General features: G+C 59.7%; 11 protein-coding genes across 11 annotated transcripts; 6 read left to right on the forward strand and 5 right to left on the reverse strand.

Moving 5' to 3' along the window:
* Positions 1-160: 160 nt before the first annotated feature.
* Positions 161-1726, forward strand: PLICBS_009243 (succinate--CoA ligase [ADP-forming] subunit beta, mitochondrial; the record flags this gene model as incomplete). Its single annotated transcript, XM_065601593.1, has 4 exons — positions 161-214; positions 302-391; positions 477-1626; positions 1683-1726. The coding sequence occupies 4 exons, from the start codon at positions 161-163 to the stop codon at positions 1724-1726; spliced, it is 1338 nt and encodes a 445-aa protein (XP_065457665.1).
* A 3989-nt stretch (positions 1727-5715) lies between these two features.
* On the forward strand, positions 5716-6900 carry PLICBS_009244 (uncharacterized protein; the record flags this gene model as incomplete). The annotated part of the gene is made up of 3 exons (XM_018323770.1): positions 5716-5905; positions 5993-6701; positions 6801-6900. The coding sequence occupies 3 exons, from the start codon at positions 5716-5718 to the stop codon at positions 6898-6900; spliced, it is 999 nt and encodes a 332-aa protein (XP_018176949.1).
* Positions 6901-7141: 241 nt separating this feature from the next.
* PLICBS_009245 (vacuolar protein sorting-associated protein 20) lies at positions 7142-7985 on the reverse strand (the record flags this gene model as incomplete). Its single annotated transcript, XM_018323771.2, has 3 exons — positions 7142-7360; positions 7457-7820; positions 7948-7985. 3 exons carry the CDS (start codon positions 7983-7985, stop codon positions 7142-7144), a joined length of 621 nt encoding a protein of 206 aa, XP_018176950.2.
* Positions 7986-8746: 761 nt separating this feature from the next.
* On the forward strand, positions 8747-10957 carry PLICBS_009246 (uncharacterized protein; the record flags this gene model as incomplete). Its single annotated transcript, XM_018323772.1, has 1 exon — positions 8747-10957. The coding sequence occupies one exon, from the start codon at positions 8747-8749 to the stop codon at positions 10955-10957; it is 2211 nt and encodes a 736-aa protein (XP_018176951.1).
* A 710-nt stretch (positions 10958-11667) lies between these two features.
* On the reverse strand, positions 11668-12556 carry PLICBS_009247 (iso-1-cytochrome c; the record flags this gene model as incomplete). Its single annotated transcript, XM_018323773.1, has 3 exons — positions 11668-11692; positions 11802-12087; positions 12547-12556. 3 exons carry the CDS (start codon positions 12554-12556, stop codon positions 11668-11670), a joined length of 321 nt encoding a protein of 106 aa, XP_018176952.1.
* Positions 12557-13209: 653 nt separating this feature from the next.
* PLICBS_009248 (uncharacterized protein) lies at positions 13210-14034 on the forward strand (the record flags this gene model as incomplete). Its single annotated transcript, XM_018323774.1, has 1 exon — positions 13210-14034. One exon carries the CDS (start codon positions 13210-13212, stop codon positions 14032-14034), a length of 825 nt encoding a protein of 274 aa, XP_018176953.1.
* A 144-nt stretch (positions 14035-14178) lies between these two features.
* On the reverse strand, positions 14179-15317 carry PLICBS_009249 (uncharacterized protein; the record flags this gene model as incomplete). The annotated part of the gene is made up of 2 exons (XM_065601594.1): positions 14179-14790; positions 14847-15317. The coding sequence occupies 2 exons, from the start codon at positions 15315-15317 to the stop codon at positions 14179-14181; spliced, it is 1083 nt and encodes a 360-aa protein (XP_065457666.1).
* A 386-nt stretch (positions 15318-15703) lies between these two features.
* On the reverse strand, positions 15704-16717 carry PLICBS_009250 (arginyl-tRNA--protein transferase 1; the record flags this gene model as incomplete). The annotated part of the gene is made up of 1 exon (XM_018323775.2): positions 15704-16717. One exon carries the CDS (start codon positions 16715-16717, stop codon positions 15704-15706), a length of 1014 nt encoding a protein of 337 aa, XP_018176954.2.
* Positions 16718-21861: 5144 nt separating this feature from the next.
* Positions 21862-22494, forward strand: PLICBS_009251 (uncharacterized protein; the record flags this gene model as incomplete). The annotated part of the gene is made up of 2 exons (XM_018323778.2): positions 21862-21892; positions 22076-22494. 2 exons carry the CDS (start codon positions 21862-21864, stop codon positions 22492-22494), a joined length of 450 nt encoding a protein of 149 aa, XP_018176957.2.
* A 1318-nt stretch (positions 22495-23812) lies between these two features.
* PLICBS_009252 (SM-like, degradation of cytoplasmic mRNAs and positively regulates transcription initiation) lies at positions 23813-24530 on the forward strand (the record flags this gene model as incomplete). The annotated part of the gene is made up of 3 exons (XM_065601595.1): positions 23813-23957; positions 24060-24101; positions 24202-24530. 3 exons carry the CDS (start codon positions 23813-23815, stop codon positions 24528-24530), a joined length of 516 nt encoding a protein of 171 aa, XP_065457667.1.
* A 680-nt stretch (positions 24531-25210) lies between these two features.
* PLICBS_009253 (uncharacterized protein) lies at positions 25211-26286 on the reverse strand (the record flags this gene model as incomplete). The annotated part of the gene is made up of 2 exons (XM_065601596.1): positions 25211-25780; positions 26164-26286. The coding sequence occupies 2 exons, from the start codon at positions 26284-26286 to the stop codon at positions 25211-25213; spliced, it is 693 nt and encodes a 230-aa protein (XP_065457668.1).
* Between the last annotated feature and the right edge of the window lie 174 nt (positions 26287-26460).

Here is a 26460-nt window from a genome sequence, read left to right on the forward strand (position 1 = left end):
GGGTCCAGCTGGAGCTTGCGGCAGAATCGTTTCTGATGGAGCTCGTTTGCTTCATCGCCGGAGCAAGCAACCTCTGTTCTTTGTCCTCGTCGCGGTCATCGCGAACTTTCCTTCTCTACCCCTCCACGTCTCCAACGGCGACCGCCCCTCTCCACTCAGAATGTTCAAGTTCGGTCGCAGCCGCGCCCTGGCGTCGGCCCTGAATGCCACCAAGGTGCGTCCGGAGTCCGCCCGTCTTTTTCTCTCACCTCGTCGGTGAAGCCCCTTGCAAGCTCCTAACACGGCATCGCGATAGCTTCAGATTGCCCCCTCGGTCAGGCTGCCCGGCGTTGCGCAACAACGGCGCGCGCTGAGCATCCACGAGTACCTGTCGGCCGACCTCCTGCGAAAGGTAAATCGAGCACCTCCCGCCGGCCGCCCGGCGACGCCGCGTCTTCCGAACGATTCGAGATACTGACTCTTGATCCGTTACACAGTATGGGGTTGGTGTGCCCAAGGGCTCGGTGGCCAAGACGGCCGAGGAGGCCAAGAATGTAGCCAAGGAGATCGGCACCGAGGACATGGTCATCAAGGCTCAGGTCCTCGCCGGTGGTCGAGGCAAGGGCACCTTCGACAATGGCCTCAAGGGCGGTGTCCGCGTCATCTACTCGCCGCACGAGGCGGAGATGTTCGCCGAGCAGATGATCGGCCACAAGCTCATCACGAAGCAGACGGGCGCCGGTGGCCGCCTGTGCAACGCCGTCTACATTTGCGAGCGCAAATTTGCCCGTCGCGAGTTCTACCTGGCCATCCTCATGGACCGTGGGTCGCAGACGCCCGTCATCGTCTCTTCGTCTCAGGGCGGCATGGACATTGAGACGGTCGCCAAGGAGACCCCCGATGCCATTATCACCACCTACGTCGACATCAACAAGGGCGTGACGGACGACATGGCGCGCACCATCGCCACCAACCTCGGCTTCAGCGAGCAGTGCGTCGAGGAAGCCAAGGATACGATCCAGAAGCTCTACAAGATCTTCCTCGAGCGCGACATGACGCAGATCGAGATCAACCCCCTGTCCGAGACCTCGGACCACCAGGTGCTCTGCATGGACGCCAAGTTCGGCTTCGACGACAACGCCGAGTTCCGCCAGAAGGAGGTGTTTGAGTGGCGCGACACGACGCAAGAGGACCCCGACGAGGTGCGCGCGGCCCAGTCGAACCTCAACTTCATCAAGCTGGATGGCGACATTGGCTGCCTGGTCAACGGCGCCGGCCTCGCCATGGCCACCATGGACATCATCAAGCTCAACGGCGGCCAGCCTGCGAACTTCCTCGATGTCGGTGGCGGCGCCACGCCCGCTGCCATCAAGGAGGCGTTTGAGCTCATCACGAGCGACCCCAAGGTGACGGCCATCTTCGTCAACATCTTTGGCGGCATCGTGCGGTGCGACGCCATCGCGCAGGGCCTGATCAACACGGCCGAGTCGCTGAACCTCAAGATCCCCATCATTGCTCGTCTGCAGGGCACCAACGTGGAGCAGGCACACAAGCTCATCAACGAGTCGGGCATGAAGATTTTCTCCATCGACGACCTGCAAAACGCCGCCGAGAAGGCGGTGCAGCTGTCCAAGGTTGTCAAGCTGGGTAAGTACGATTCTGCTGCGTACGAGCTGTGATGGTTTGCTAACCATTGACCGCAGCGCGTGACATTGATGTCGGCGTCGAGTTCACGCTGGGCATCTAAGGGTTGGTTGGGCATGTCTGCCTCGGGACGGATGGTGGACACTGCGTGTAATATCTCATTGGGGGCAAGCAAAGGTCCTTTGATCAAGGACTGCGTCGGGCGTGGCGAGTGTACTGTGCTGTAGCATGCATCAACTTTTCCGCGATGGGACGAGTCGGGGACACGTGTTGAGTGCCATCTATGCTTATTGTTTATAGACGTGAACAGGGCTGTCGATTGTGCGTCTGCTGGTGCTGTTCAGGAAAAAGCTGTGACTGAACATTTGTCGTGAGAGTGAGTGGAAGATGTCTCGGCGCCCAACAGGTCCCCGGTGAAGGCCATGGTCAGGCGAAAAATCTCGTCAGCCCCCTGGTCCGTCACCGTCTCGCCTGCGCGACGCAATCCCTCGATCTGCCATCCCGGCGACGAGGCTGCAAGGACCCTCGTACCGGGGAATCGGGGCGGAGCATCCGGACGACGAGCCGTTGCCCAGGCGTTCCAGTTGAGGAGCGAACGGGACGAGGGGCCGTAGGTAACGAGATTGTGCGACGAACGAACGGAGAATGAAAGTGAGTTCCTTTGCTTTTTTTCCTTCGTCGTGGGACGTGGAATGGGATCTTGTGCCGGCCAGGGGGCTCGAGAGAGACATGACATGGGCCAGAACGCTGGCTGCTGTGTTTGGCGTCGCACAAGAAGCCTCCGGGAAACGGAGGCGCGCATTTGCTGGGTTTGCAGAGAGGAACGCAAGGGAAGACGTGTCGGACAGCTCGGGTCGGACGAAAGGGGACTTTGTCACAGCGCACGGCATGAACGAAAAAAGGTGAGCAAACAAGACGTACGAGGAACGAGCTTCGCATGGATACCGTCTGACTGGATGCAGCCACTTGCCCGTACGAAGCACACACGAACAGAGCGGCGACCGGGGGGCTCTCTCGGGGTCCTCCCGGGATGTGGGACGGCCCCCGGTTCATGGCTAGGCGCAGGCTGTCTTGGTTGTCCAGGTTCCGTTGCGCTCGGGTGTCTTGCGGACGGTGGCACCGGAGTGAGAAATGCAGATGTCCTGGTGACGTGGCGGCAGGCCCAAGCCAAGGGTACGCATTCTTTCGCCTCTCTTTCCCGTTACGGTGAAGGAAATGACTCTTCCCTTGAATTCGTCTTGCACTGCCAACAACAGATCGGGGCAAGTATGTGTGTGCGCGCGCGAGGGAGAGAGTGCAAGAGCTCCTGCCGCTCTCGCCGTCCCAAACATGCATTGTGTGGCGTTTGCTCGGAGACCGGACCGGCGTCCGGTTTGCATGTGAGCCTGAGCGCCTCTTCGGCGCGGCACGGCGTCGTGGACAATGACGACGACGGATCTTTTGCCCAAGACGGAACAGTGTGCATGGCACGCAAAGAAAGAACGGAATTATTCGAACAATGGACGTCACGGGCGAGGCGGGCCGGACGGGAGAAGTTGGAACAGACAATTGCACTGCGGGTCTTACACGGTCGTAGTGCGCTGGAACTGGAACTTGTTGGCCTTCTAGAAGGCCAGGCCGGCGATTGTCCGCCGGGACTGGGGGGGTCGTCGCGCGGCGGAGCGCCGTAGCTTACGGGAGCAGCCCGCGCTGGCAGCCTGGAGCCCTGTAGAAGTTGCAAGCAGGCAGGCGGGCAGGCATGCTGCAGCCCTGTGGGGACCTGGAACCTCCAGTGAGAGAATGTGCGAATCCCGACAAACGCCCGAGTGGGGACCCCAAGCCCGAACGACGACTCGCCAGCGGGCGGCGGGTGGCGTCCTGACCGAGTGCCACTGTCGATGTCAGTGCCGGAACCGCAAAGAAAACGCCACTGCAGGTTTGTGTTACAACGCAATCCGGGAGCTGGGCAAAGCAGGGCGACGAGTCCCAACCTGCAAGTTTGCAGCATCGAAAGGGGCGGCCTTATTGTCGTTGTTGTCGACGACGAAGCTACGTACCAGCTTGCAAAGGGAGAGATGCAGGCAAACAGCTACCTACCTTAGTACCTGTCGCAGCCAATGAGGGACCTGGACGGGGATCAAAACAGGGCAAACCCAGCTGCGCTCGGCAATGCTCGGTTATTGCACGCTGCCTGCCCACTGCAACAACCACCCAAACTGTAGCTTCCCAGGCCTGGCTTTTGCACGTCAGAGAGAGGCTCTCAGAGCCCCAAAAAGTGGGACGCCCCTGGTTGGGTTTCCCTGGGGGGCTCTTGTCTGAATCAGGCACCACCATCCCGGTCTTGGCGTTTTCCCTGCAACCCTGATGCATCTAGAATGTGCGTCGCCGGGAATGGCTTTTCCTGCTTCCCTTGCCGGCCGCGGCGGAGCTCCATGCCGGACGGGACCAGCGGGGATGCGCCGGTGTGTGTGCAAAGCTGCGACGCCTCGCGAGTCGTCGCGGGTGTTGGCATGAGACGGGGGGAAATATAAATACCCTCGGTGCCCTCTAAGTCGTGATGAATGCTTTTGGGTTGACTCATCGTCACTTAAACACAGTTCTACATCTGTACTCATCAGAGCATCGTTTCTCACACACAAACTACAAGCTCTCTGCTCAGTCTACACTCTACTCGAATCTGCTCTACACTTATACCCATCTAGGGTCAACAAGCACTTCCATCTCACAAACCACATCAACCCGCCATCATCATGCCTTCTCAACTCTCCAGCTGGTTCGCGCGCCACTGCACGCCCCCGCCGCCTCTCAACACATCGTCGACATGCCCCTGCGCCAACTGCTACAACCTTGGCACCGACGTCGTGGCCCAGCAACAAAGGCAGCGGCAACACCAGCAGCACCAGCAGCAGCAACAACAACAGCAACAGTTCATCCGCCTCCTCGACGACGAGAGCCGTAGGTCCAGCACTACAACGGCGGCAGACTCCGATGCCCTCTCCGTCAGCAGCGCCGCCGACAAGCCCGGCACGACGATAACGACCACGACACACATTGAGCGCGTGACGCCGCAGTAGAGTAGACGCGGCACTTGGGTCTCTCTGTTCGCTCGTCCGTTCGTCCGTCTGCCAACTCATTTTTACACATGCATACATGCACACACACACACACTGTGCTTTCACACACCCAGAGCGCCAAAGCGTGATACCTCTCTAAAGCGCTAGCCTTCTCGACCTGTTTTATCATCACGGCGTTTTTACTGCGGGCGACTTTTTCATCCTTTTTCCTCAAGAAAAAAGGACTCTTGAATTTTGGCTTCGTTCATTTTCCAACTGTGACGAGACACACGACCACAACATATATCAACCCCTTGTCCACCACCGCACGCTCTGTCCCGAGTACGACGGTGACGACGGCGGGCTTGCGCATCGCACTGCATGTGCCCCGTAGCGCCCTGGAGCAGCAGGGGTCGGGTGGCCACCCCGGCGACCAAGCCGGTGGAGCCCGCCCTCCCCACTGCCGGCGGTGGTGGTCAGCGGGCGGCGGCGCGGCTCCGCCGGCATTCCGGGCGAGCCTCCGGGGGTCGAGGCTTGAAGAGGCTGCTGGAATCGTCGGTTGCCAACCACCTAAGCCCGGAAAACTCTCCCGCCTTGTTAGCGGCCGTTACGGCGTCGACCACTACTACCGCCGACGAGCACATGGACTGTGGGGCTGGGAACGCGCCTGACATTGCGAATCGAGCTGGCACTGCGCGCTGCTCAGCTGTGGCTGGCGGTGATGAGCAGGGGAAGGATAGCATAGAATATCTAAACTAATAATACCCAATGGCTGAAACTGCTTGCAAAGTAGCCTTATCGCTGTGCTCAATGTACAAAGCTATACAGCATCCGTCATGCCATCATTGCCATGTGTCACTGACACCGCAGCATGACATGCTGGGGCAGCATCATGCCTCCTTGACGTCACCCCATCCCACCCTTGCGACTGATTCCTCAACCTCACCCTCACCTTCACTCTCACACAGAACGCAAACGACAATACAAAAACACTACGCAGCACAACACCCGAAGTAACGCGCCGCCGCTTACCACACATGACCGCATAGCTTACCTCACCATGGCACCGCCCGCCGTCGACCCCGCCATCCTCGAGGCGCTGGGCCTCGATGTCGCCCACACTACCATTGCCTCACATGGCGGCTCGGGCTTCGCCTCCACCTTTAAGCTATCGACGACGGTCGATGGCCAGCAGAGGCACTACTTTGTTAAGACAGGCACCGGCAAGGACGCCGAGCTCATGTTCCGTGGTCCGTCGATGCTTCCCGCTGCCCGCGCTGGCTTGCTCCCTCGCCATGGTGGTGGCTGACGAATGATGATATTGATGTTGCCGATAGGCGAGCACGCCTCGCTCAACGCCATACATGACACCGTCCCCAACTTCTGCCCCAAGTCTTATGCCCACGGCGCCTTGTCCAACCGCTCAGGCGGCTTCTTCCTCGCCACCGACTTCCTCGACCTGGGGTCGTCCTCATCGGCCGGTCGTAGCGGCGGCGGCGGTTCTGGCCTCTCTCTCGCCGCGAAGCTCGCCAAGCTGCACACAACACCCGCGCCTGTTCCAGAGGGTTTCGACAAGCCCATGTTTGGTTTCCCCGTGCCGACCTGCTGTGGCGAGACGGCGCAGGACAACAGCTGGCGCGACTCATGGGCTGACTTCTACGCCGACAACCGGCTGCGCGCGATTCTGCGCGCGGGGATGCGCAACCAGGGCCCCGACTCTGCCCTCGCCGACGCCGTCGAGGCCGTCGCCTCGCGCGTCGTGCCGCGGCTCCTCGGCGGCGAAAGGCTACGCCCGGCGCCGGTGCCCGTCGTCGTGCACGGCGACCTCTGGAGCGGGAACCATGGCCGCGGGCGCATCGCCGGTGCGGGTGGCGTCGAGGAGGTCGTCTTTGACCCCTCGGCCGTGTATGGCCACGCAGAGTACGAGCTCGGCATCATGCGCATGTTTGGCGGCTTCGGCGCCGCATTTTGGAACGAGTACAACGAGCTCGTGCCCAAGGCCGAGCCCAGGGAGGAGTGGGAAGACCGCGTCGCCCTGTACGAGCTGTGAGTCTTTATCAGACCCGCACAACTGACGACTCATCCACACACGTACATATACGTGTGCATATACACATGCAACCTTGACTGACGCCCGTCGCGCAGATACCATCACCTCAACCACTTTGCCATGTTTGGGGGCGGGTACCGTGGGGGCGCCATGTCCATTATGCGCAAGCTCACGGCTGAGTACGGCGGCAGCTAATGTTAATTACCTCGGACGCAATATCGCGGGCAATCAGATGCGTAGAGTAAAGAGAAAACCAAAAGTTGCAGCTAGAGATTTGAAGGATAAATGCCTCAACGCCATGTGTATCGAGTGTGCTCGCTGTAGTGTGTGTGTCATCGTCGTTGCCCGCCCGCCTCTATCATGCATCACCACTACCCTTGCCTGGCAGCGATGCCTCTGCGCGTGTGTGCGCCCGTCCATCATCTCGTCGCGGATGTCATGACGCCAGCATCGCCTGCCTCTCGGGCCGCTCAGCTGCCGCTGCCGGTTCGCCCTCGCCGCGCCGCTCCGCCTCAGGCAGGTTCGCGTTCGGGACGGACGGCAGCTGCTGAGCCACGCCCTCGCCGGCGACCTCGGCCTGCAGCGCGGCCAGCTCGTCTTCGACATCCTCTTCGTCCTGGTTGGAGATGCGGCCGCCGAGCATCTCGCTGACGTCCTGTTCGACCAGTCAGCCTTTTCATTCTCACATCACCCAGACGGGACATGACAAAAAAAGTGTAGGGCAGGGCAGCAGGAGGGAGGGCACACGTACCTTTTGGTAGGCGATGCCGTCGGCCGTCTCGCCCATGAGCTTCTCGACCTTGTCGATACCGCCCATCTCGGCGTGAATTTCCTGCAGGACTTTCGTACCCTGTTGCAGGCCAAAAACGACGTCCTTTTGGATCTGGGCGAACTCGACGCTCGACGTTAGCCGCTCGAGCTGCTCGAGCTGGGCGTCCGTCTTGGCCAGCAGCGTCTCCTGGTACTTCTTGCGGCGCAGGGCTAGTAGTGCGCGCTTCTTGTCGCCGCGCGCCAGCATCTGCCGCGCGATATCCGTCTCCTTGTCCGTCAGCACCGTGATGCGTCGTTGATACTGGTGCAACCGGTCGCGCTGGATCTTGAGGTCCAGAATGGCCCTGTGAGTTTGGTTCCGCGCGTCAGCTGAAGCTCTCGGCCGCAGGCACGCGACTACTTGACTGCCTCCCCCGCCCCGTCTGTGGATGCGCACGCAGCCAGGCGAACGGAGTGAGGGAGTTCACGTACTTGTCCTGGGCCGTGACTTTGCTCGAGTTGCCGCCCATGGTGTCGTGCGCCGGCGCCGGTCCCGCCGCAGAGTTACCTGTGGTTCGGGCGTGCGGTGTGTCGGAGGTGGGTTGTCGCGCGGCGGTGGGCAATCGTCATCGCGGCGCTTTTGGAGGCGCGCGGCGGAACGGCGACGGCAGCACGGTCGGTGTGTCGTTAGCGGGGGCCGTCAAAATGCGTGGTGCAGATGTAGCGCTAGACACTGGCGACAAGCGACTCATCTTTTTGTCTGCCCACGATCCTACATAGCCGTCGCAGCAAGAGCCTACCTCTAACAGCGGAAATAGAGTATCTATTTCTCCAGTTCAAGCAGACCATCGGGAGAAGAAAGTCAGTAACGCAAAAGAGCGACTGTCCATTTTCGTTCATTGTCCATCGCAAAGATGAGCCATGGCTCGGATTTGAACGACATTGAATTTGTCACTGCACCAATCTGCACATGTCGGGTATGACAGCCAGCAACGGGACACCAGACTCGAAAAAGCGCCAACAACAGGACCGACCGAAGGGGAGAATGCAGTCATGACAGTACAATTTTAATACAGACGTCCTTTTTTCTTTAGACAATTACGGCAAAGATTATACCCGTGACCCCTTCCGGCAATTGTGACGGTGCCCTATATCACAAGGTTTTATCGGCGGTCCCCAGCATGCAAGTGTGCTGAGGTTAGCGCCAACCACGCTACATAAGGTAGGCAGACCCCACCAAATTTCTCGTGGGGTTCGCAACGTCGACTTTCTATTTTTTTTTGCGCCCGTCATGCCGTCTCGAGTGGGCTTCCGCAACAACCTCGAGCGGGATGTCTACCAAATACTAAACAAGCTCGATACGAACTTTACAACAGTATCTGCCGCCTACGATGCTATAAAACGGTCCAATTCGAGCATCGCGAGGCTGAAAAAGCGCCCGCTCGAGGATGCCATCGACCGTGTCCTGCAGATCCGCAAGCAGGAAGCCCAAGACGACGAGTCGGACGATTCCGAAGCCGCCCTCGACGCTCCCGAACCCGCGAAGCCCCAAGACGAGCGCTTCCTGCTTAACCGCCAGATGACCAAGCTGTGGAAGACCAACGCCAAGCCGGCCGACACGCCTGGTGACCAGCCGGCGACTAAGAAGCGTCGCCTTCAGTCTGATGTTGACGGAAAGGATGATCGTGCTAGCGGACCCGACACTCCTGCCGGCGAAGTGACCACCCCGGGGCCCAAAGAGGACAAGGCGCCGCTGAAAAAGACACAAAAGCCGACACGGTTCACCGTCGAGCAGGGCGACAGCCGTAGTCCGGTGGGCGGTTTTGACGATGTGTTGCGGCAACTTTTCAAGCTGACCTGGCACGCACTTCTTCCGTTGGAGATGTCCCCTGGATCACGTGTGTCTGGTCTCCTCATATCTGGGCCTTCGGGTATGGGAAAGAAGACGGCCGTCAAGAACTTGGCGTCAGGGCTCGATGCAGCGCTGGTTGTCCTCGACGGTTGCTTCGACAATCCCGAGCGCATGGAGAAGAGTCTTGCGGAAGCGTTTGACACAGCCATAAGCCTCGCGCCAAGCATCGTCTTTATCGACGACATCGACCAGCATATATCAAGACCTGGCGCGTCGACCCACAGTGACCATCACAGTCAGGCGAGGAGGTATCTTGCGGCCCAGATGAGACGGCTATCGGGCCTACAGCAGACCCGGGTTCTTGCCGTGGCTACGACTTCCAGGCTCGTGGATGTTGATCCTGCTATACGCGAGTACGGCCTCTTCGAGCAAACGTTCCAGATCCGGATACCCGACTGCGCGGCACGGCGCGACATCCTCGAGATTTGCACTAGGCACTTGTCGGTGGCAAATGACGTCGACCTGGCAGCCCTCGCCAACATTACGCATGCCTATGTAGGCGCTGACCTCGCCGCCGTCACCAGGATTGCAGAGCTGAGGGCGTCAGACCGGCATCTTTCCCAAAGCATCCCGTGGCCTGCGTTCTCGCAAATCCAAGGACGGAGCAACCTTGAACTTGCCAACGGGGACCTTGCACCCTCGGAAAGCGAAACAAAGTTTTATGTGGACGAAATGTCGCGAGGCCCGGTCACGGTGACCATGGAAGACTTCAAGGCGGCCATCGCCAACTTCACCCCGTCACTGAGGAAAGAGGGATTCACGGTGATACCGAGCGTCACCTGGGATCAAGTCGGTGCCATGGAGGCGGCTCGCAAACAGCTTCAGACGTCCATCATCGGCCCCATCAAGAACCCCGACCTGTACCGCAAGTTCGGTCTTAGCCGGCCTGCCGGCGTCCTTCTCTGGGGCCCTCCCGGGTGCGGCAAGACACTGGTGGCGCAAGCCGTAGCCAACGAGGCCCAAGCCAGTTTCATTCTCATCAACGGTCCAGAGCTGCTCAACAAGTACGTGGGCGAGTCAGAGCGCGCCGTACGAGAGCTCTTTCAGCGAGCGCGCTCTTCGGCGCCCTGCATCCTCTTCTTTGATGAGATGGATTCTATAGTTCCCCCACGCAACAACTCGTCCACCGACTCTGGCGCGCGTGTTGTCAACGCCCTGCTCACTGAGCTGGACGGCGCTCAGGACCGCACGGGCATTTACGTCATCGGCACGACCAACCGTCCCGAGATGATCGACGAAGCTATGCTTCGGCCCGGCCGCCTGAGTGTGCAACTCCTCGTCGATCTGCCGACGCCCACGGAACGTGTCGACATCTTGCGCGCCGTTTATCGTACGAATCACGAAGACGCTACGCAGGAAGAGCTCGACGCCCTCGCCGCTGTGGCCCTGGACCCTCGCTGCGCCAACTTTAGCGGCGCCGACCTGTCCGGACTGCACACGAAAGCTGCCGAAAACGCTCTCCATAGGTGGACCGAAGCGGCCAGCTCCGGCGGGCCGCAGACCATCGACGCTGCGGACTGGCAGCACGCCCTGGCAAACACGCGCGCGAGCGTCAGGGACCCCAATTCGTATAGGCTGCGGGCCGCTTAGAATCTGTGCTTTTATATATGGCCCAGCGAGGGATAGATAGACGGTGCCTTTTTAGCTATTAAATACCCCCAATGCGACTATCTTTCATACGACTTCTCTTTGCAAATATCCCGGCCAGACTGGCAACGAACGCAACAAACGTAACGAAAGCAACGAGGGGAGCGATAGACACGAGAGGGACGGCAGGCACAAGTGGTAGTAAAGTAGCTCTATACGAAGCAGAAGCGCAAGGCCTGGCTTGCAAATAATGCTCTTAGCGTTTGGAGCCAACAAGCAAAGCCATGTGTGCCACCGCCCGCTGTACCGTTTGGCGCCATGGAGTTGCAACTGGAAAGTCCGTTGCCACCCGTCGCGGGAGTGGCTGAACAGGGTTTGCCCGGCGCCACGCTACGCACACCCAGGACTCGGGGAAATCGAGGAATTGAGGAATTCGACTACAAGAACGTGATTCGGGTTGCCGAGAATAAATTCGCCGGCTGCTTGTTTTCAGGACAGCCGTGGGTCACAAACGAACACTGCACTCGAACGCTGGCGCGGATCCCGCCGAAAGAGGAGTTTTTGTATCCTGTAGTACAACAAGCACGCAGTGATGGTGCCCCTCAACTATTCTAGTTGCTCTATAGTACAATCGCCGCGTCCCCCGTCTATCACAAAAATGGAAAGATGGTTCGTATCGTTATACACACCGCCACGCACCGCCACTGGAGCGCTTAAGCGGTGGACTCCTTCAGGTAGCTGCAGGGGTGGAAAAGTCAATGTCAGTCGATGCACTTCTTGGAAAGCCGGCAGATGAAAGGGGGCCGGGGAAATGGAGGGGGATGGGGCAATGTCGGGGGAAACGTACGCAATCAGGTCCTTCCTGTCCTTCTCCTTCTTCAGGCCGCCGAAGGCCATCTTGGTGCCGGGAATGTACTTCTTGGGGTTCTCGAGGTACTCGAACAGGGTGCCGTCGTCCCAGGTGATGCCCTTCTGCTTGTTGGCATCCGTGTACGAGTAGCCGTCGACGGAGCCGGTCTTGCGGCCGAACAGGCCGTGCAGGGCAGGGCCGATCTTGTTGCCGCCGCCAGACTCGACGGTGTGGCACTGCGCGCAGCGCGTCTTGAAGAGGGAGGCGCCCTTCTTGGTGTCACCTGGTGGCGTCGTACGTCAGCATACGTTACTCAAGGTGTCATTTTGTCGATGCCCATTCCCGGAACGGCGCGAGCTTTCTGCCGCACGGGCGGCGAGCGCAAACGCCGCAACAATGAACAGATGTCCATTCACCGCGACGGATGCATCGAGAGCCGTCGCAGGGGGCGGCAGGGTGGCGTGGGAGTTGACCGCCGTCTTTGAAAATGACGCAGCGCAATCCTCTCCTACATCCGACCACTGCGCCGCGCCGGCGATGACAACTCGCATGTCCGCCGGCCAGGAAAGACGAGAACACCGTCCGCCAGCCCCAAAGCGCTTGCATCGCCGCCGTTGCCCATGGCGTCGCGCGAGCTCAATGGCGGGCGCTGCCACACCGACCGCCGTTCGACCTCGGCTGTTCCGGAGAAAGGGTTTTTCTCGTCCTCACATGGGAGGGCGATGCACGAATGACAACTTACCGCCAGCCATTGTGATTAGGTGTGGGTTGGAAAAACGAAAACGTGGATATCAAAAGGGTCGTAAAGGTCGTTCGGAGAAATGCCAAAGAGCGCGTCGATAAAGACAGTCTTTGGACGGGGTGAGAGTCTTGACTTGGTAGGTAGGGAGAGAGAGGGAAGGAGATCAGGGAAAAAAATCCTGAGCGCATGCCGATGAGTTTATGACAGCATGGAGAAACTAGCGCAGCACCCCCGGCGCGGCACAATTGGAGCGACGCCGCGCCTGAGCCACATGTGGCGCTCCGGTCGGCCAATCGCAGGCCGTCAATTACGCAGTCTCGTGGCGAGCCACAGCCGCGTGTCCGGGTGAACTCGGATACAACGGGTGGAGCCTCGCTTGAGGCCGGATTTTCCCCATCGGGGTGGTCGCCGGCCAAAGCTCGGCAAACTGCAGCGCGCCCTTGCTGCTGCCGCTGCCGCTGGTTACCCCAACGGCTGCGGGTCGGCAGAAACCAGGCCTTCGAGAAGAAAAGAAGCTCTCTGTGTGAGCGAGGCCATCACCAGTTTTGCCCACCGCCTCCGAAGTGCTGCGCTTCACCGCACCAGCACACAGCAGCCACAACCCAACCCTCCCACTCCCTCGAGCCCCCCTCAATCGATCGACAGAGAGCAGAGGCGCCAACCATGGCTTCGAGGGCCGTCATCCCGCGCTTCCTGCTCCCGCTGCAGGGCCCGCTCTGGCGCGGCGTTTCCATCCCGCTCTCGCAAAACATTCTCGTGCGCTTCGTCTCGACCTCGGACGGCGGCGCCGGAAAGCCGCACAAGCCCATTGTGCTCGAGAAGCCGACCAAGTTCAACCCGCCTTCGCACGGCTCGCGTCTCAAGCGCAACTCGATGCCGCGGCACTACGGCCCCGACCTCACGCCTGGCGAGATCTCCGCCCAGGGCAAGAGGGACTACCCGGGCCTCATGGCGCCGCAGGGCTCCTGGGCGCACTGGTTCTGGCACAGCCGGCTCCTCCACACGTTCATCACAATGGTACTACTTCCTCTCCGTGACAAAGAGGAGAACCCATTCAAGGATCGCCTCAAAGTGCTGACATATCTGGATTCGCAGGGCACATTGCTGGCCATGGGCCTCTACACCTTCTTCCTCAACTACGCCTACAACTCGCCCTTTAAGGACCTTGTGCCGCCCATCTCGGACCTCTGGGCTCAGCCCACCTACTTCTTCGCCCAGTGGAAGAACGTCATCGCCATGCATGAAAAGGACAAGGCCCTCAAGGCCAGCGAGCACCGCACCCGCCACCTCGACGACGTCGCCAAGCGCCAGTACTACATGAAGACGCACGGCATCGAGGCCAAGGACCCCGTCACCATGGTGTTCGGCAAGGACGACAACCGCTCCGTCGAGGAGCTTGAGGCCACGGCCCTCGGCCGCGAGCTGCCGCCCAAGGAAGAAGGAGAGGCGAAGCCGGAGCAGAGGAAGAAGTGGTTTGGTATTTTGTAGGAGTACCTGCATGCAGCAACGTGCGGTACTCGAGCTATGACCCAACAAGGACCATCTGTATCATAATAGTAAAAATGATCTCAGCATGCTCCCGAATTATGAGCTTAAACAATCCCCCTCAAACGCCGTATGTCCATTGTGATTCTATGCCAGGTCAACGCCGTCCAAGCCGTCCAATACCTCGTGTGCCACACCGCCCTTCTCCAGCACCGCCCGTATGATGCCGTCCAAAACCGCAAACTTGGTGCCGCCCAGCGGCGCCTTCCATACCCCCTCCTCGGGCCGTCCGTCGAGCTTCGCCTGCGGCTTGGGCTGCGACACCCCGCTGGTCGCCACGTTCGCCGAGTTGGGCACGCCCGGCGGCGTCAGCCGGGATGGCGGGTCGACCGTCCGCATGGAAAGCAGCCGCAGCTCGCGGCCCGCGTCGACGTCCATGTCGCCCTGCTTCTTCCCGCCTCGCACCTCCGCCACGGACACGGCGAGGGCCGACTCCGCGACGGCGAGCTCCTCCTTGGCCGGGTCGAAGATGACGTTGTCGCCTACAGCCACGACCAGAAGCGTGATGGGGGGCCGCGATCCCGCGGCGGCGCCTTCGCGAGGGTACAAGAAGGTGGATGCCTCCCAGTCGTCGTCGAACATGGGGTCTTCGTCGCCTTCGGATTTTAATCGCGGCAGTCTGGTGGCCAGCAGGGCCAGGTGTGTGGTAAGCGAGAGGAGAGGAAGAGGGTAGGATAGTGGCGGCGATATCAGCAAGATCTGGCCCGACAGCTGTCAGCAAGCGGGCCGTTTCCATCATTGAAGAGAGCACTCACGTCGAGGTATAACCGCCAGTGAAATCGCCTATTGATCCACAGCTTCTTTGCAAAATCGCCGTCTGCCAGGAGCGCCTCGCGCAGCATCTCTGCCAGAAACACCGTCGCCGCGTCGTCGTCGCGCTGTCCCGGGATCTCAACCGTCATCTCCAGCCAGTCGCCCCTGGCCTTTGCCTTCTCCTCGTCACCGCTGGCGCTTCCTCGCTGCAGGTCCCCGCCCTCAAGGTCGTCGCTCGTCACCGCGCCGGCCGTCTTCTCAATCTCCGCCTTCACTCCCACGATCGCCTCTGTGCCGTCCGAGAAGCATACTCGCGCGCTGCCGTTGGTGCCGGGGAGGATGCCCGTCTCTGCTGTGAGTGGACGGAACTGTGTCGGCGCCCGACCGTCGGGACGGATTGGCGGGTGCAGCGCAAGAGAACTGTGGAGGTAGGCCAGCTCCGCTGGAGACAGCAGAGTTTGCTGAGTGGCCATGATGGCGGTCTTCCTGCCGAATTGCTCGCAGTGCCCGTTCGGAGTCGTTCGCAAGGGCGTGGGAATTGAGCGCGGTTCACTACCTTTAGCTGATGTTGAAAGTTTTGAACGCGATAACCAGGCTGAGCTCTCACCGAGGTGAGCGATAAGATGCGGGACCACCTGTGGTGGGGCACGGTGCGCTGCTGTGGACACTGGAGTGACTGGACACAATGCGACAGAGTTGCTGTCCCCATGCCATCACACTCAATTGATACCATACTTCACAAGGATGAACAAATATTTCTTGCACCCAATCAAATAGATATTTTGACATCTCATGTCTTCACTATGAGGCCCCGCGTTGTGAGGCAGCTTCTAGACCCTGGGGAACACAGAGGCGGGTGTTAGCGGGACGAATCCACACATACGCAATGCAAGATATCCGGCCCAAGCGCTGCCGCCAGCTCAGCCATGGAAGCTTTGGCCGACGGCCAGTCTCTCACTGTCTTCGAGTCCCAGCTGACCAGGTCTGACGTCTCAAAGAGCGGGCCGCTTGGGAAGATTTTCAGAGGGATGTGGTCCAGGTCCACCTTCTCCATGTCTGCGAGGGACGGTATCCCTGGCATGTCCGACTGAAAGAGCGAGGTATTTGCCTCTTCGTCTTCTCCGCCTTCCTCGGATTCGGGTGGGGAATCACCTTTTTCGGCATCCACGTCCATCGCGTCTTTGAGATCCTCCGACGCCGCCCGTCTCTCTAGAGATAGACTGACGAAAGACTTCCTGTCAAGCAAGCTGAGGACCTCATCGTCTAGTGGGTCCCAGGCCAAGGATTGAGGATCGAGGATGAACTGCGGGGTGTAGTCGATCTTGTACCTCATCTTGGGGCAGCTGTGGATGTAGAAGCCGGGATACCACCAACGGTAACCCTCCTCAATGGCCAGGGAAATCTCGTAGAGGGCCCCAATCTTGCCTGGCGTGAGCCTGTGGATGCTTTCGTGGTACAAAAAGTACACGGAGCTCACGCAGTCAGGCAGAAGATCGAGCACTCCTATGGCCACCAGATCGCCATCGATTCTGTAGCATTGGTGGAATGAACCAAGGCGGCGCTTCCGCCCGTCAGGCCCCGTGATCGTTTGTTGCCTCAGGGGGGAATTACAGAGAAAGCGTTTGAATGACCGTCGCGTACGGTCCTCTGGCTCCTCTTTGTGTACAACCTTCTGGTAATTGTCGTATACGCGATACTTTTCTTCTGTAAAGCAGTCCTCTTCGAGAGTGACAACAAGCTTGTGGGCTGGCTCCGGCGGTGTTCTGAGGTGAGAGTACTCAGCCTCATGAATGCGATCCGTGAGGCAAAACTCGTTGTCTCGTTTCTTAGTTTCTTCTCGTGACCTTGGGTACAGTCGCGCAGCTTCTTTCATGTATGGCTCTCCGAGGATATACCTGTTGAATCTATTGACAGATTGCCGTTGGTCACGAGCTGGCTTGAACTGTGATGAGTCAAGACGAATCGTGTAGTGCGGACAACATGCTTGGCGTTGATTTGGGCGATACATGAGAGTCCCGGACCGTCTCCAACACCTATCAATCAGCTTCTGATAAAACTGAGGAGATAGAGAAGTGGCCGTCGCGTAGTAGGAGTAGCCTGAAGCCTTAATCAGTCATCCGTTGTTGAGTATAGAGTCCACTCTGGAACAGCTGTGTAGAGACTGGCACTGTGCAATTCAAGGTGCACCATCTTCAAGGACAATACTTACGCTTCGTTTGACGAGACGACGTACCACAGTAGCCGCATCTAGAGGAGTTTGCATAGCCTACATGGCAGTAGTCAGTTGGGCGATCATTGTGAACAAATCGAACAAGCGCCGGTCACGAGCGCGGCACTTCCACTGGCCATTTGCCGTACAACATCGCCAACACTTGTTGGACACGTTGGAACAGCGGCAGATGCAGGGACCCCAGTGCAGGCCAAGTGAGGCAAAGCTTTCCCTATCCGACGTTTGCATTCCGTCAGGTTTTTGGTGAAGGGAGAGAGCAAGTACCAGGCCGGACAGGCTGGCTGGCGCATGGGTTGGTGCACACTGGACACCCAACAAAGGGGCACACGACACAGGCGACACCAGCCGAGCCGCCGAGGGGTAAGGGCAAAGGGGGTGCGCGAAGCAACCAAGCCAAAAGCTGGCTAGGTGAACCGTGGTGAGATGCGTTGCGGACGGCAGGGGCTTGAGTATCACCGCCGTTGAAGCGCAACGCAATGCCGCTTACACAGTCGTACAGCCAAGCTGGGCCAACGACAGGAGCGGGAACGAGCACGTGGGGGGCGGGGCTCAACTGCGATGAAAGGACGACCCGGCATCCAGCCCGTTTGGCACTCACCGATTGGAGCGAGAAGCTCACAGTTGGGGGAGGCGTCTCCAGGGGTCAGCGAGCTACCAGGCTCCATCGTCACCGGGCGCGAAGGCTCGACAAGCTTCTTCGTCCCGCTCGGGTTGGGAGGGGTACCAAGTCGTTGGCTGCCGGTCTTCTTCCTGAAGTGGCAAGCCGATGCGTGGGCAGAAGGTTGGCGAGGCGGTAGAACAGGCAAGGTGCGAGACACGAGGGTGGCGAGATGAGCAAGGTGATCGCGTGAAGAGGACGTCCGTGGGCAGACCTGAGAGGCTGATGTCGCGGTCGTGGACTCGTGGACAGCGCGGCCGTCGATGGACAGGGTGCTGACGAGCGACCGGGGTGCTGCCGGTCCCCGTGGAAAAAGAACCTGCCGAAGGTCGCGATGACGAGCACAATCCCAGACGCGGGTCGGGAGCGAGGGAGCCGTGATCGGGCGCGGAGCGGAGGTGAACGAAGTTGACGAGCGAGCTTGCGGTGATGGTGATGGCCCGAGCAAGACAAGGCAGCACGGAGCTGTCGTGGCAGTTGGGTGTGTGGCGTGAAATTCGTACCAGAGCCGCCTGCCTCTCACCTCATCGACGGCAAGAGACAGTGCTGTGTTGGGTGCAAGAGAGTGTCCGGATAGGCAAGTGCCCCGGGTACCCCGCCACTAGAATGGGTTGATGTGGTTCCTCGGGCGATGTACTGTACCTACGCGAACATTTCAGCGGCGAACCTCAGCTCGAGGTTGGATCTGTCTCAACGCCTTGACAGCTCGGATCCAGCGAAGCAAGGCACTTGCAGCTCCATAAAATACATACGCAGAGCAGGGAGGACTGTAAGGATACTGTACGTGATTTCTGACTTCGGACGACCCATCCTGCAACGCTGTGATACCTCAGTGACTTGGAGTTAAGAGGGCCGCGCAGGCTAGAGCGGCTTTGGAGATGCGCTGCGGTCAATACCCACTGGGGGCGCTGTCTTTACAGGGCAGGGCATGCCCTGCAATGCAGCGCCGTGAACATTTGCTTCTTGGAGAACCCACAGCGCCCGCTTGCCTTGCATGCAACTTTCAACGCCATGTGTCCAACAGTGTCAACGTGCTCCAGCTCAGCATCGTTGTGGACGGACGCAGAGCTCCTTGATGCATTTGACCGGCACCACTGCAGCATGGCCCCGCCGGCGTACCTAGCGGCAGAGTGTAGATTAGACACGTTCAGGTTCAGAACGTCGCGAACTCACCTGCTAAAGATCCGACACGTCGCATCTAGGATGGATCCAGGCCGCCCAGCCAGGAGCGCAGTAATTCTGTCTTGCTCGCCCCAGCTGTCGAAACCGTTTCCCTCCTCGATGGACGCACAGCCCGAGGTTGCCTAGCACTCGCCCCCCAAACGGCTGACGACGTGAGCCCTATGCACCAGCTCACATGAGTCGACCTCCATGCCGGACATGGAATGTCGTGGACGAGTCGGAATCTTCAGCCGTTCCCCGTCCCGCCGACGTTGTCAAGAGGGTGTGGCATGTGGCATAGGCCACGGCACCCACTGCCTCTCCGTCGCCAACAAGATGCTAGCGTCCTTCCGGCTTGCTGGTTACAGAAGTTGCAGATCTGACGAAAAGCTAGTCTTGCTGCAGCCATTTCAATGTGCATATTGCAGCCTCTCTGCATCGCCTGTCATGCAGCTCTCCCGGCTGCCTGCTTCTCTCACCAGAATGGCAGGCCCAACTCCATGTGAGACCGTCGCGTCTACATACCCACTGTACACTGGGTCGTATGCTGCTCGAGTTGGCAGCATGGTTCTTGGAACATGCCTTGCTCCAGGCGACGATTCAGCGAAATCACACTCTGAGGCCTAAGTGAGTCGAAGCCGCTGGAGCGAAGTACATGTCAAGTTGGGGTGAAGGAGACCACGGAGTACGGACACACAGTGACCTCCCGCTGTTGGGAGAGGCTTGACGTCCAGCGAACATGTCCGAGAGGAACGGCAACACAAGGACGACAGGCGATTACCTTGGATTTGGCTCAATCCGATGACCGAGCCTCAAGCTCGAATCGCTAGCCGCCCTGCACGTGTCGCCTTTTGTTACCCTCTGGGTGGACACCTGCGGGCGTACCCGACGGCATGCGAGCGGCGGCAGAGACAGAATTGCCAGGTTGGTGTGCAGATCGACAGGCAAAGTAGGCGAAGGGTCTCTTGGCCGTGAGTATAAAGGACATATTGACTCCCCAAACTGTGGACAAGCCGTTTGCTGGAAAGTACCAAATCGGAAAAGGCTGTTTCCTCCACCTGAACGTGAGGCTGCTTCCCTCCAGCCCGGCAATACACCTGCATAACTTGACAGACGGGTGCCCCGAAACTTCGTCTTCACTGGCAACAGACACTCCAGCTTCAGCAAGCGTCGAGTTGATGGTGTGACTATTCACCTGCAAACAAAGGGACCATTGCCTCCACTCTCGCGACTACCACCTCCTGCAACGGGGTCGACACTGTACAAGTTGTGCCTAGGCGCCACCAGAATCGGCCGAGCTTCTTTGAGACGTCGAGTCGACTGAAGCGCGTGAGGGCGGACCCTGGGCGTGTAGCCACACCCCTCTCACCGGAAGCCTCTCGCATCGTGACCGTCGCGCGCGCAAGGCTCGAGAAAAAAAAAAGTCCGGCTGGACGGTTCCCGCCGTTGCACCGAAATCCACGTTCTTCTGCCGTCGCCGCGACCAGGGCCCACGGTGTCGCCGTGTTCAAGCAAATTCGCCAAGCACCCATCTCACCGAACTTGACTGATCATCAGCAGATCAGGCGTGGCGGACAAACTTTGCCCCCAATCTGCTGAGTTGCTCGAGGGGACAAGGCCTGCCAACCTGCTGAGCAGGGCTGCTGGCTCGTTGGAGGTTCCACCAACTGCTCGCCGGAGCCCACCAACAGACGTGCAACAAGGCTGCCTTGAGGAAGAGGTGCTCGACTCCTGACGGCCTGAGGTTTTGCCCGTACGCCTCGCGCGCCCCCGTACGTCCATCCACAACTTCGCAAAGTATTGGACTAGGCGCCATTAGGGTGCTGAAGGCTGCGTCTCGAGGGAAAGCAAGGTACCCAAGTAGGGACAGGTGTCTACTGTGCCTGTTCTTGCGTTAGTACGACTCGAGCACTATTAGCTGTCCGGCAAGTGCCTCGCCCCAACTCAACTCAACTCAACTCAACTCGGAGCGCTCGAGGGGCTTGCCGCGAGCTGCTGCCACTTTTCCGGCGGGGCGGGCCTGGAACAGGAACTGAAGACCTGCCGCTGGTCACTGTACCTGCACCATCGGCCGCGAGGCTGCTTGTCCTTCACCTCCACCCAGTGGACCGCCAGTGGACGCACACCTCTCTCACCTCGCCAGCGCCCGGCCGCCTCCACTGCCCCTCCACCCGTGGCTCCGACGCCTCCCACTGCAAAGTCGCAGTACTTGGTCGGCCGCCCCTCCAACACACGGCGCCTCCAGCCCACCTGGGCACTGCTAGCACGACCGCGAAGTACCAGGACCAGGCTCACCTCAGTGGCACCAGCAGACCACGCCAGCGCCAGCGCCGGCGCCGATTGTACCAGCACCTCACCAGCACCAGCACCCGCCCTCGCCCTGTTCTGACGACCTGGGCGGTCCTGAGGTGGTGGTGGTGCACTGGCGGGCCTGGCTTGAAGTGGTCTCTCGCCCTCCCCTCCCCCCCTCTGTCACAAAAATTACACCCCCGTGGAAACTGAACTTCAACTCCGGCACTCCGGGAGCGGTGCCTAGGCCTGCTCTGCAGCTTCCATCTCGCCATTTCTCTTCCTCTTTTCCACATCATCAACCTCTCTACGGACCAGGAAACATACCCGAGAATGCATCTCCAATTTCTTTGACCTGCCCCGCCGCAACGCCGCAGAACCCGCGACTGGGCCTCGCACACGCCGCCAATCTTGCCCTGCAGCGGGCAGTGAGATTTTGCGCACCTGAGGTCCAGCAGCGCAGCGACACCAGCAGCAGCAAGCAGCAGCAGCAGCAGCGACAGCACGAGCAGCGCACCAGCTGGCAGGCTCCGGCGTCGCCCGCCCCTCTGCTTCGCCTCGTTCTTCAGCTCCCGCCTCGACAAATTCGTCGATCCGTCTCGCTCCTTGCCTGCGCGACACCATAACCTGGGTATCGAATATGTCGGGCCCAGGCTCGGGGGCCTCTGGTGGACGGTCAATGCAGTCTCGCGTTGGCAGAAACAAGCAACGTGAGTTTTTCCTCCCCCCCGCGACAGCAGAACCCCCAACTTGCTGTCGCATCCATCCCTGTGTTTCTGGGCGAATGCCTGCGCCGCCTCAACACGTCGGGATGTCACGCTGCGCTTCTCATTGCCACCACGTTGCCGAAGCGCGAGGGCTCCCGCTGACCTCAGTCTGTTCTGCGCACATAGGGTATAACTCTAAGGGAGAGCGACTTGTTGCGGGCGTCGTCCCGCTAAGCCCGGACCAGAACTACGTCCTCTTAATACAGTCGACTCGACGCAAGGGTTGGGTCTTGCCCAAGGGCGGATGGGAGACGGATGAGTCTTGCCAGGAGGCCGCCACCCGCGAGGCGTGGGAGGAGGCCGGCATCACCATCAACATCGACTATGACCTGGGCACCATTGACGAGAAGCGGCCGCCTAAATCGACCAAGGACCGCGCCCGCTACTCCTTCTACCAGGCAACTGTTCTGAGCGAGGTTGACGACTGGCCAGAGAAGCACAAGCGCGAACGCCAGTGGTTCACATACGCACAGGCGTGGCAGGAGTTGGCTACGAGGCCCGAATTACAGGAGGCTCTACAACGGTCCACGATCAACCAAGTATAGCCTCAAGACAGTGCCGCCGGCCGACGTGGATGCTGGACTAGCGACAACCGGAGTCGGCGGCGTCGAAGGCATGGTCCCGTGGCGTGAGCACGAGTTCTGGTGCTTTCTTTGCACTCTTGATCATGGTTGAGCCGACTGAGTCATCATGGTATAGGAGGAGGAGGGCGATCTTGGCGATTTGTTTTGTTTTCATCCCTTTTCCTCACTGATTTGCTGGTATTTGAGGTTCGCGTCTGCTCATCATCACTCCGGGGACTGGGGAAGACAATGATGCATCCAAACCAAGGCGTTGCAGGCTGGAGATACGATAGAGATTTTCCCTTGATGCGTCATGTTTTGCACACACCAAAGGGAGACGAAAAAAAGACGAGGGGCGGGCACACGGCATAGCATTACCAGCGGGCGACGGGCTTCCTTTGGACCGAGGGCAAGGAGAAGACCGGGCTCATTTTTGACGGCAGACTCGCCGGGGGAGAGAAACCGAGCAAGGCACTGGTTGTCGGCATGCGCACGTGAGCATATCCTACACGCAGACCTTCGGTAGCAAGCATCGATAGACAAGGCGGCAATGCCCTGCCGTTCACGTGAGATGGGAGGCGGTCTTGTGAGCGTGACGTAGAGTCCATAGGGCCCGTCTCAACTCGGCGACTCTGCGTCAGGGTGTACGAGCAAAAGAAGGGGGCGAGATGCTGGGCTCGTGTGAGCTCGGCCACAGCCGGCCGCCTGTCGCCGCTTCTCTCGGGTTGAACTGGGAGTCACCCCATCACTAGGGGCCATTCTCTAGCCGCTGTATACCTGCGGATGCTCACTCCCAGACATCTCCTGTGGCCAATGGCTCGATTCCGCAACCGTGCAGCTGGCCGTCGAGGGTGGAAAAAATTGCCTGCGGTGGGGTGACATTTCGCTGTTGCGGCGTTGCCCCTCGATCCTCCGGCTGCCCCGCGTCGCATTCTGCTCAATTCCTGCCAGAAATTGGGCCTCCTGCGCTGACGTAGGCAGGCTGGTTGGAGTCGATGCGGGGTGGATCTTCTCCTCCACCTCGCTCGCAGTTGTTGGAGTTACCAGTACAAGCGTCACGTGAGGCAGAGCTTATCGATAGCTGGGGCGACCACCGCTTGCTTGCATGGGTGAACGCCGCGTCCGGGCTGGATCCCGCATCTTCAACCCTCCGACTCCAATCCCATCGACCACCGCGCGCCTGCCACCCCCAACCATGGTCTTATAAGCAGGCGCTTGCAAGGACCCGATTCATGGAACCAGGCTGGCACGGCGAAATTCCCTAGACGATACGACGGCAACTGCTCCATGATATAGAGACATGGAAAACCTCTCCATCTCCGACGCCCCTCCGGCGGCTCCTCCGCCCCAGGGCCCTTCGCAGCCCGGCGGCCCGTCCCAGCCGCCTCCCCAGCTTCCGCCGCAGATGTTCACGACGGCCGCACAGCTCTTGGATCTCACAGACAGTACGCTGCTCGTCCCATCGTTTCCCACCATCCTCCCTTCGAGGGAGGGGCCTTCGATGTTTACCGTCGGGGCTTGATAACTGACGGGTTGGGGAACTACAGAGAAGCTCATGGTCGTTCTGCGCGATGGCAGGAAGCTTATCGGTGTGTTGCGAAGCTGGGATCAATTTGGTGCGGGCCACCACCCTTCATGCTATTCCTGATCAATTTGTCGACGACTGAACCGGGCTGACGTATTCGACAGCTAACATTGTGCTACAATCGACGACGGAACGCATCTTCGCGACCAACCCGGACAGCGCCATCTCTGACGCCGCCCCGCGGGGCCTCTACGCCGACATTTCGCACGGCATCTTTCTCGTCCGCGGCGAGAACGTCCTCCTCCTGGGCGAGATCGACCTCGACAGGGACGACGATCCGCCCCCGGGCTACGAGCCCGCAGAGCTGGAGCTCGTCAAGAGGCTTGCGGACGAGAAGAAGGCCGCTGAGAAGGCCCGGGATAAGTCGCGCCTCAAGAAGCTCGCAAAGATGGGCTTTGAGGGCGAGAGCCAAGGAGAGATTGTCCTTGGATGAGAGAGGAGGGGCTGCAGGTATCTGGACGCCTGCGAAACGCGCTGAGTGAAGCATGAAACGATGGGTGGCGGGTGCCAACATCGAACGGCGTTGTTTCGGCAGCAGACATGGGCATTTTAAAGCCGCGGCGGCGCTGCTCTTGGCAAGTTGCCGGAACTGGCGCGGGGGAACAGAATATTGTGAAATGTTCCCCCGGTCAGGGAAACCATCCCCTCATCGCAGACGAGGGTGGTTTCGACTTGAATGGCTCTCACACAATCTGGAACGAGTCTCCGCGACGGGGGCACAGCATGAACTACGAGTAGCTGAGCAGTCACCCATGTCATGACACTTGTTTTTACGCGAATGCTCGATGAATGAGAAAAAGCCAATCTTTCGGGCTTGGATTTTGATCGCTTGCGCCTGTTGCTCTTATCTGGCGTGCATGTTTTAACGTACAAGTATTCCAAACAGTGGGCGGAGATCTTCTCATCCCAATAGTGTACACCACTCTTACTCGGAGTGGATAGAGATATAGTTGCCGATGAGAGAGCCATTGTGCTTCACGCGAGTCCGTTGGGAACAGAGAGCTTGCACCAATCACCACCGCCTGAAACAATGGTATGGCAGCCCTGTCTCGGTCTATCTCCGGCGATTATCCTACCTCAAGGTGAGCTTGTTCAAGCAGGCGTGCGGCCGGCTCAGTCACATTGCCGCCTCCTCGCGTCCTCAAACATGGGCAACGGAGGGGGGTCGTTGGGGTTCTTCATGCCGCCGAGCAGCCAATCCGTCAGGCCGACAAACTTGGCTCCCATGCCCCTTTCCCAGGTCCCGCCCTCCTGGGCCTGCTCGATAGTGTGCGCCAGGACCCTGCCCTCAGCGTCGAAGTCGAAGATGAAGAGGCCGGTGAAAGCCTTGTTGGGGTCGACGCCGGCGCGGCCGCGCCAGAGCGAGCGCGCGATGCCGCCGGACTCGGGACGGGCCGTTTCCGACCCCGATGCCGTCGTTGGGGAGCCGCGGCGCTTCTCACACCAACGGACGACGAGCTGCTCGGGGCGGGCGCCAGGACGCCGGGGCACAAAGGTCATGGGCTCCGAGGTGACGCGTTCGGCGAGGATCTCGAGCTTGACATTGCCAATAATGGGGACTCGGTTCCAGGCGATCGGGGAGGTCCAGAGGGCGGCGTTGTACGCGACTCGGCCGGAGACGGTGGGGAGATGCGGGTGCGTCGTCGGGAAGAGGTGTAGCGAGATGTTGGGCGCGAGTATATCCTGCGGGAGAGGCGACTGGAGCAGTGTGGGCATGCGCTCTTGGAGTATGCGCAGGGCTGGAACAAAATGGAAGCGTTAGCGACTGCTTGCAGTGGCTTGTCGGCAATTGCTCAAGACTCACTCCTGCCCAGCTTCGCCCTGTTAGGATCTGAGCCGTCGTCTTTTTGGTTGCTGCCAACCCAGCGTACTCCCGTTGAATCAAAGAAGCATGGTCTAGCAAGGTGCTGAGGCGCAGGCGGTGGTGGTGGTCGCAGAAGCACTTCCGGCGGTGATGTTTGTGAAGTTCGTGACGTTGTTGTAGTTGTTGTCGTCGTGGTCGTGGTCGTTGTCGTGCTTAAGAGCTCAGAGCTCCCGGCTGTTGGGCGAGCCAGCGCCGCCCTCACGTTGGCCGCGCCCGCATCTTCAGAGCTCGAGGCCGTAGTCAAGCTCCGGGAGGCGGCGGCCGGCGCGGCGACGATGATGAGGGACGAGCCCTTGAGAGCATTGCGCAGCAGCGGCGCGGCCATTTGCGGCGGGGCGGGAGCTTCAGCGCAGCGGACGGGTGCGCCTCATTGACACTCGTGAGGTGGTGCCGTAGGAGGAGAGCTACTGCTGCAGCAGAGAGATATGGATTGCGACATGGAGGGAGGTGAGTGACGATGTATGATCCCCCGGCGAGCTGGAGGGGCGATTTTTGGCCT

Source organism: Purpureocillium lilacinum (genome assembly GCF_023168085.1).
Source record: "Purpureocillium lilacinum CBS 284.36 DNA, scaffold_7, whole genome shotgun sequence".
Lineage (NCBI taxonomy): Eukaryota > Fungi > Ascomycota > Sordariomycetes > Hypocreales > Ophiocordycipitaceae > Purpureocillium > Purpureocillium lilacinum.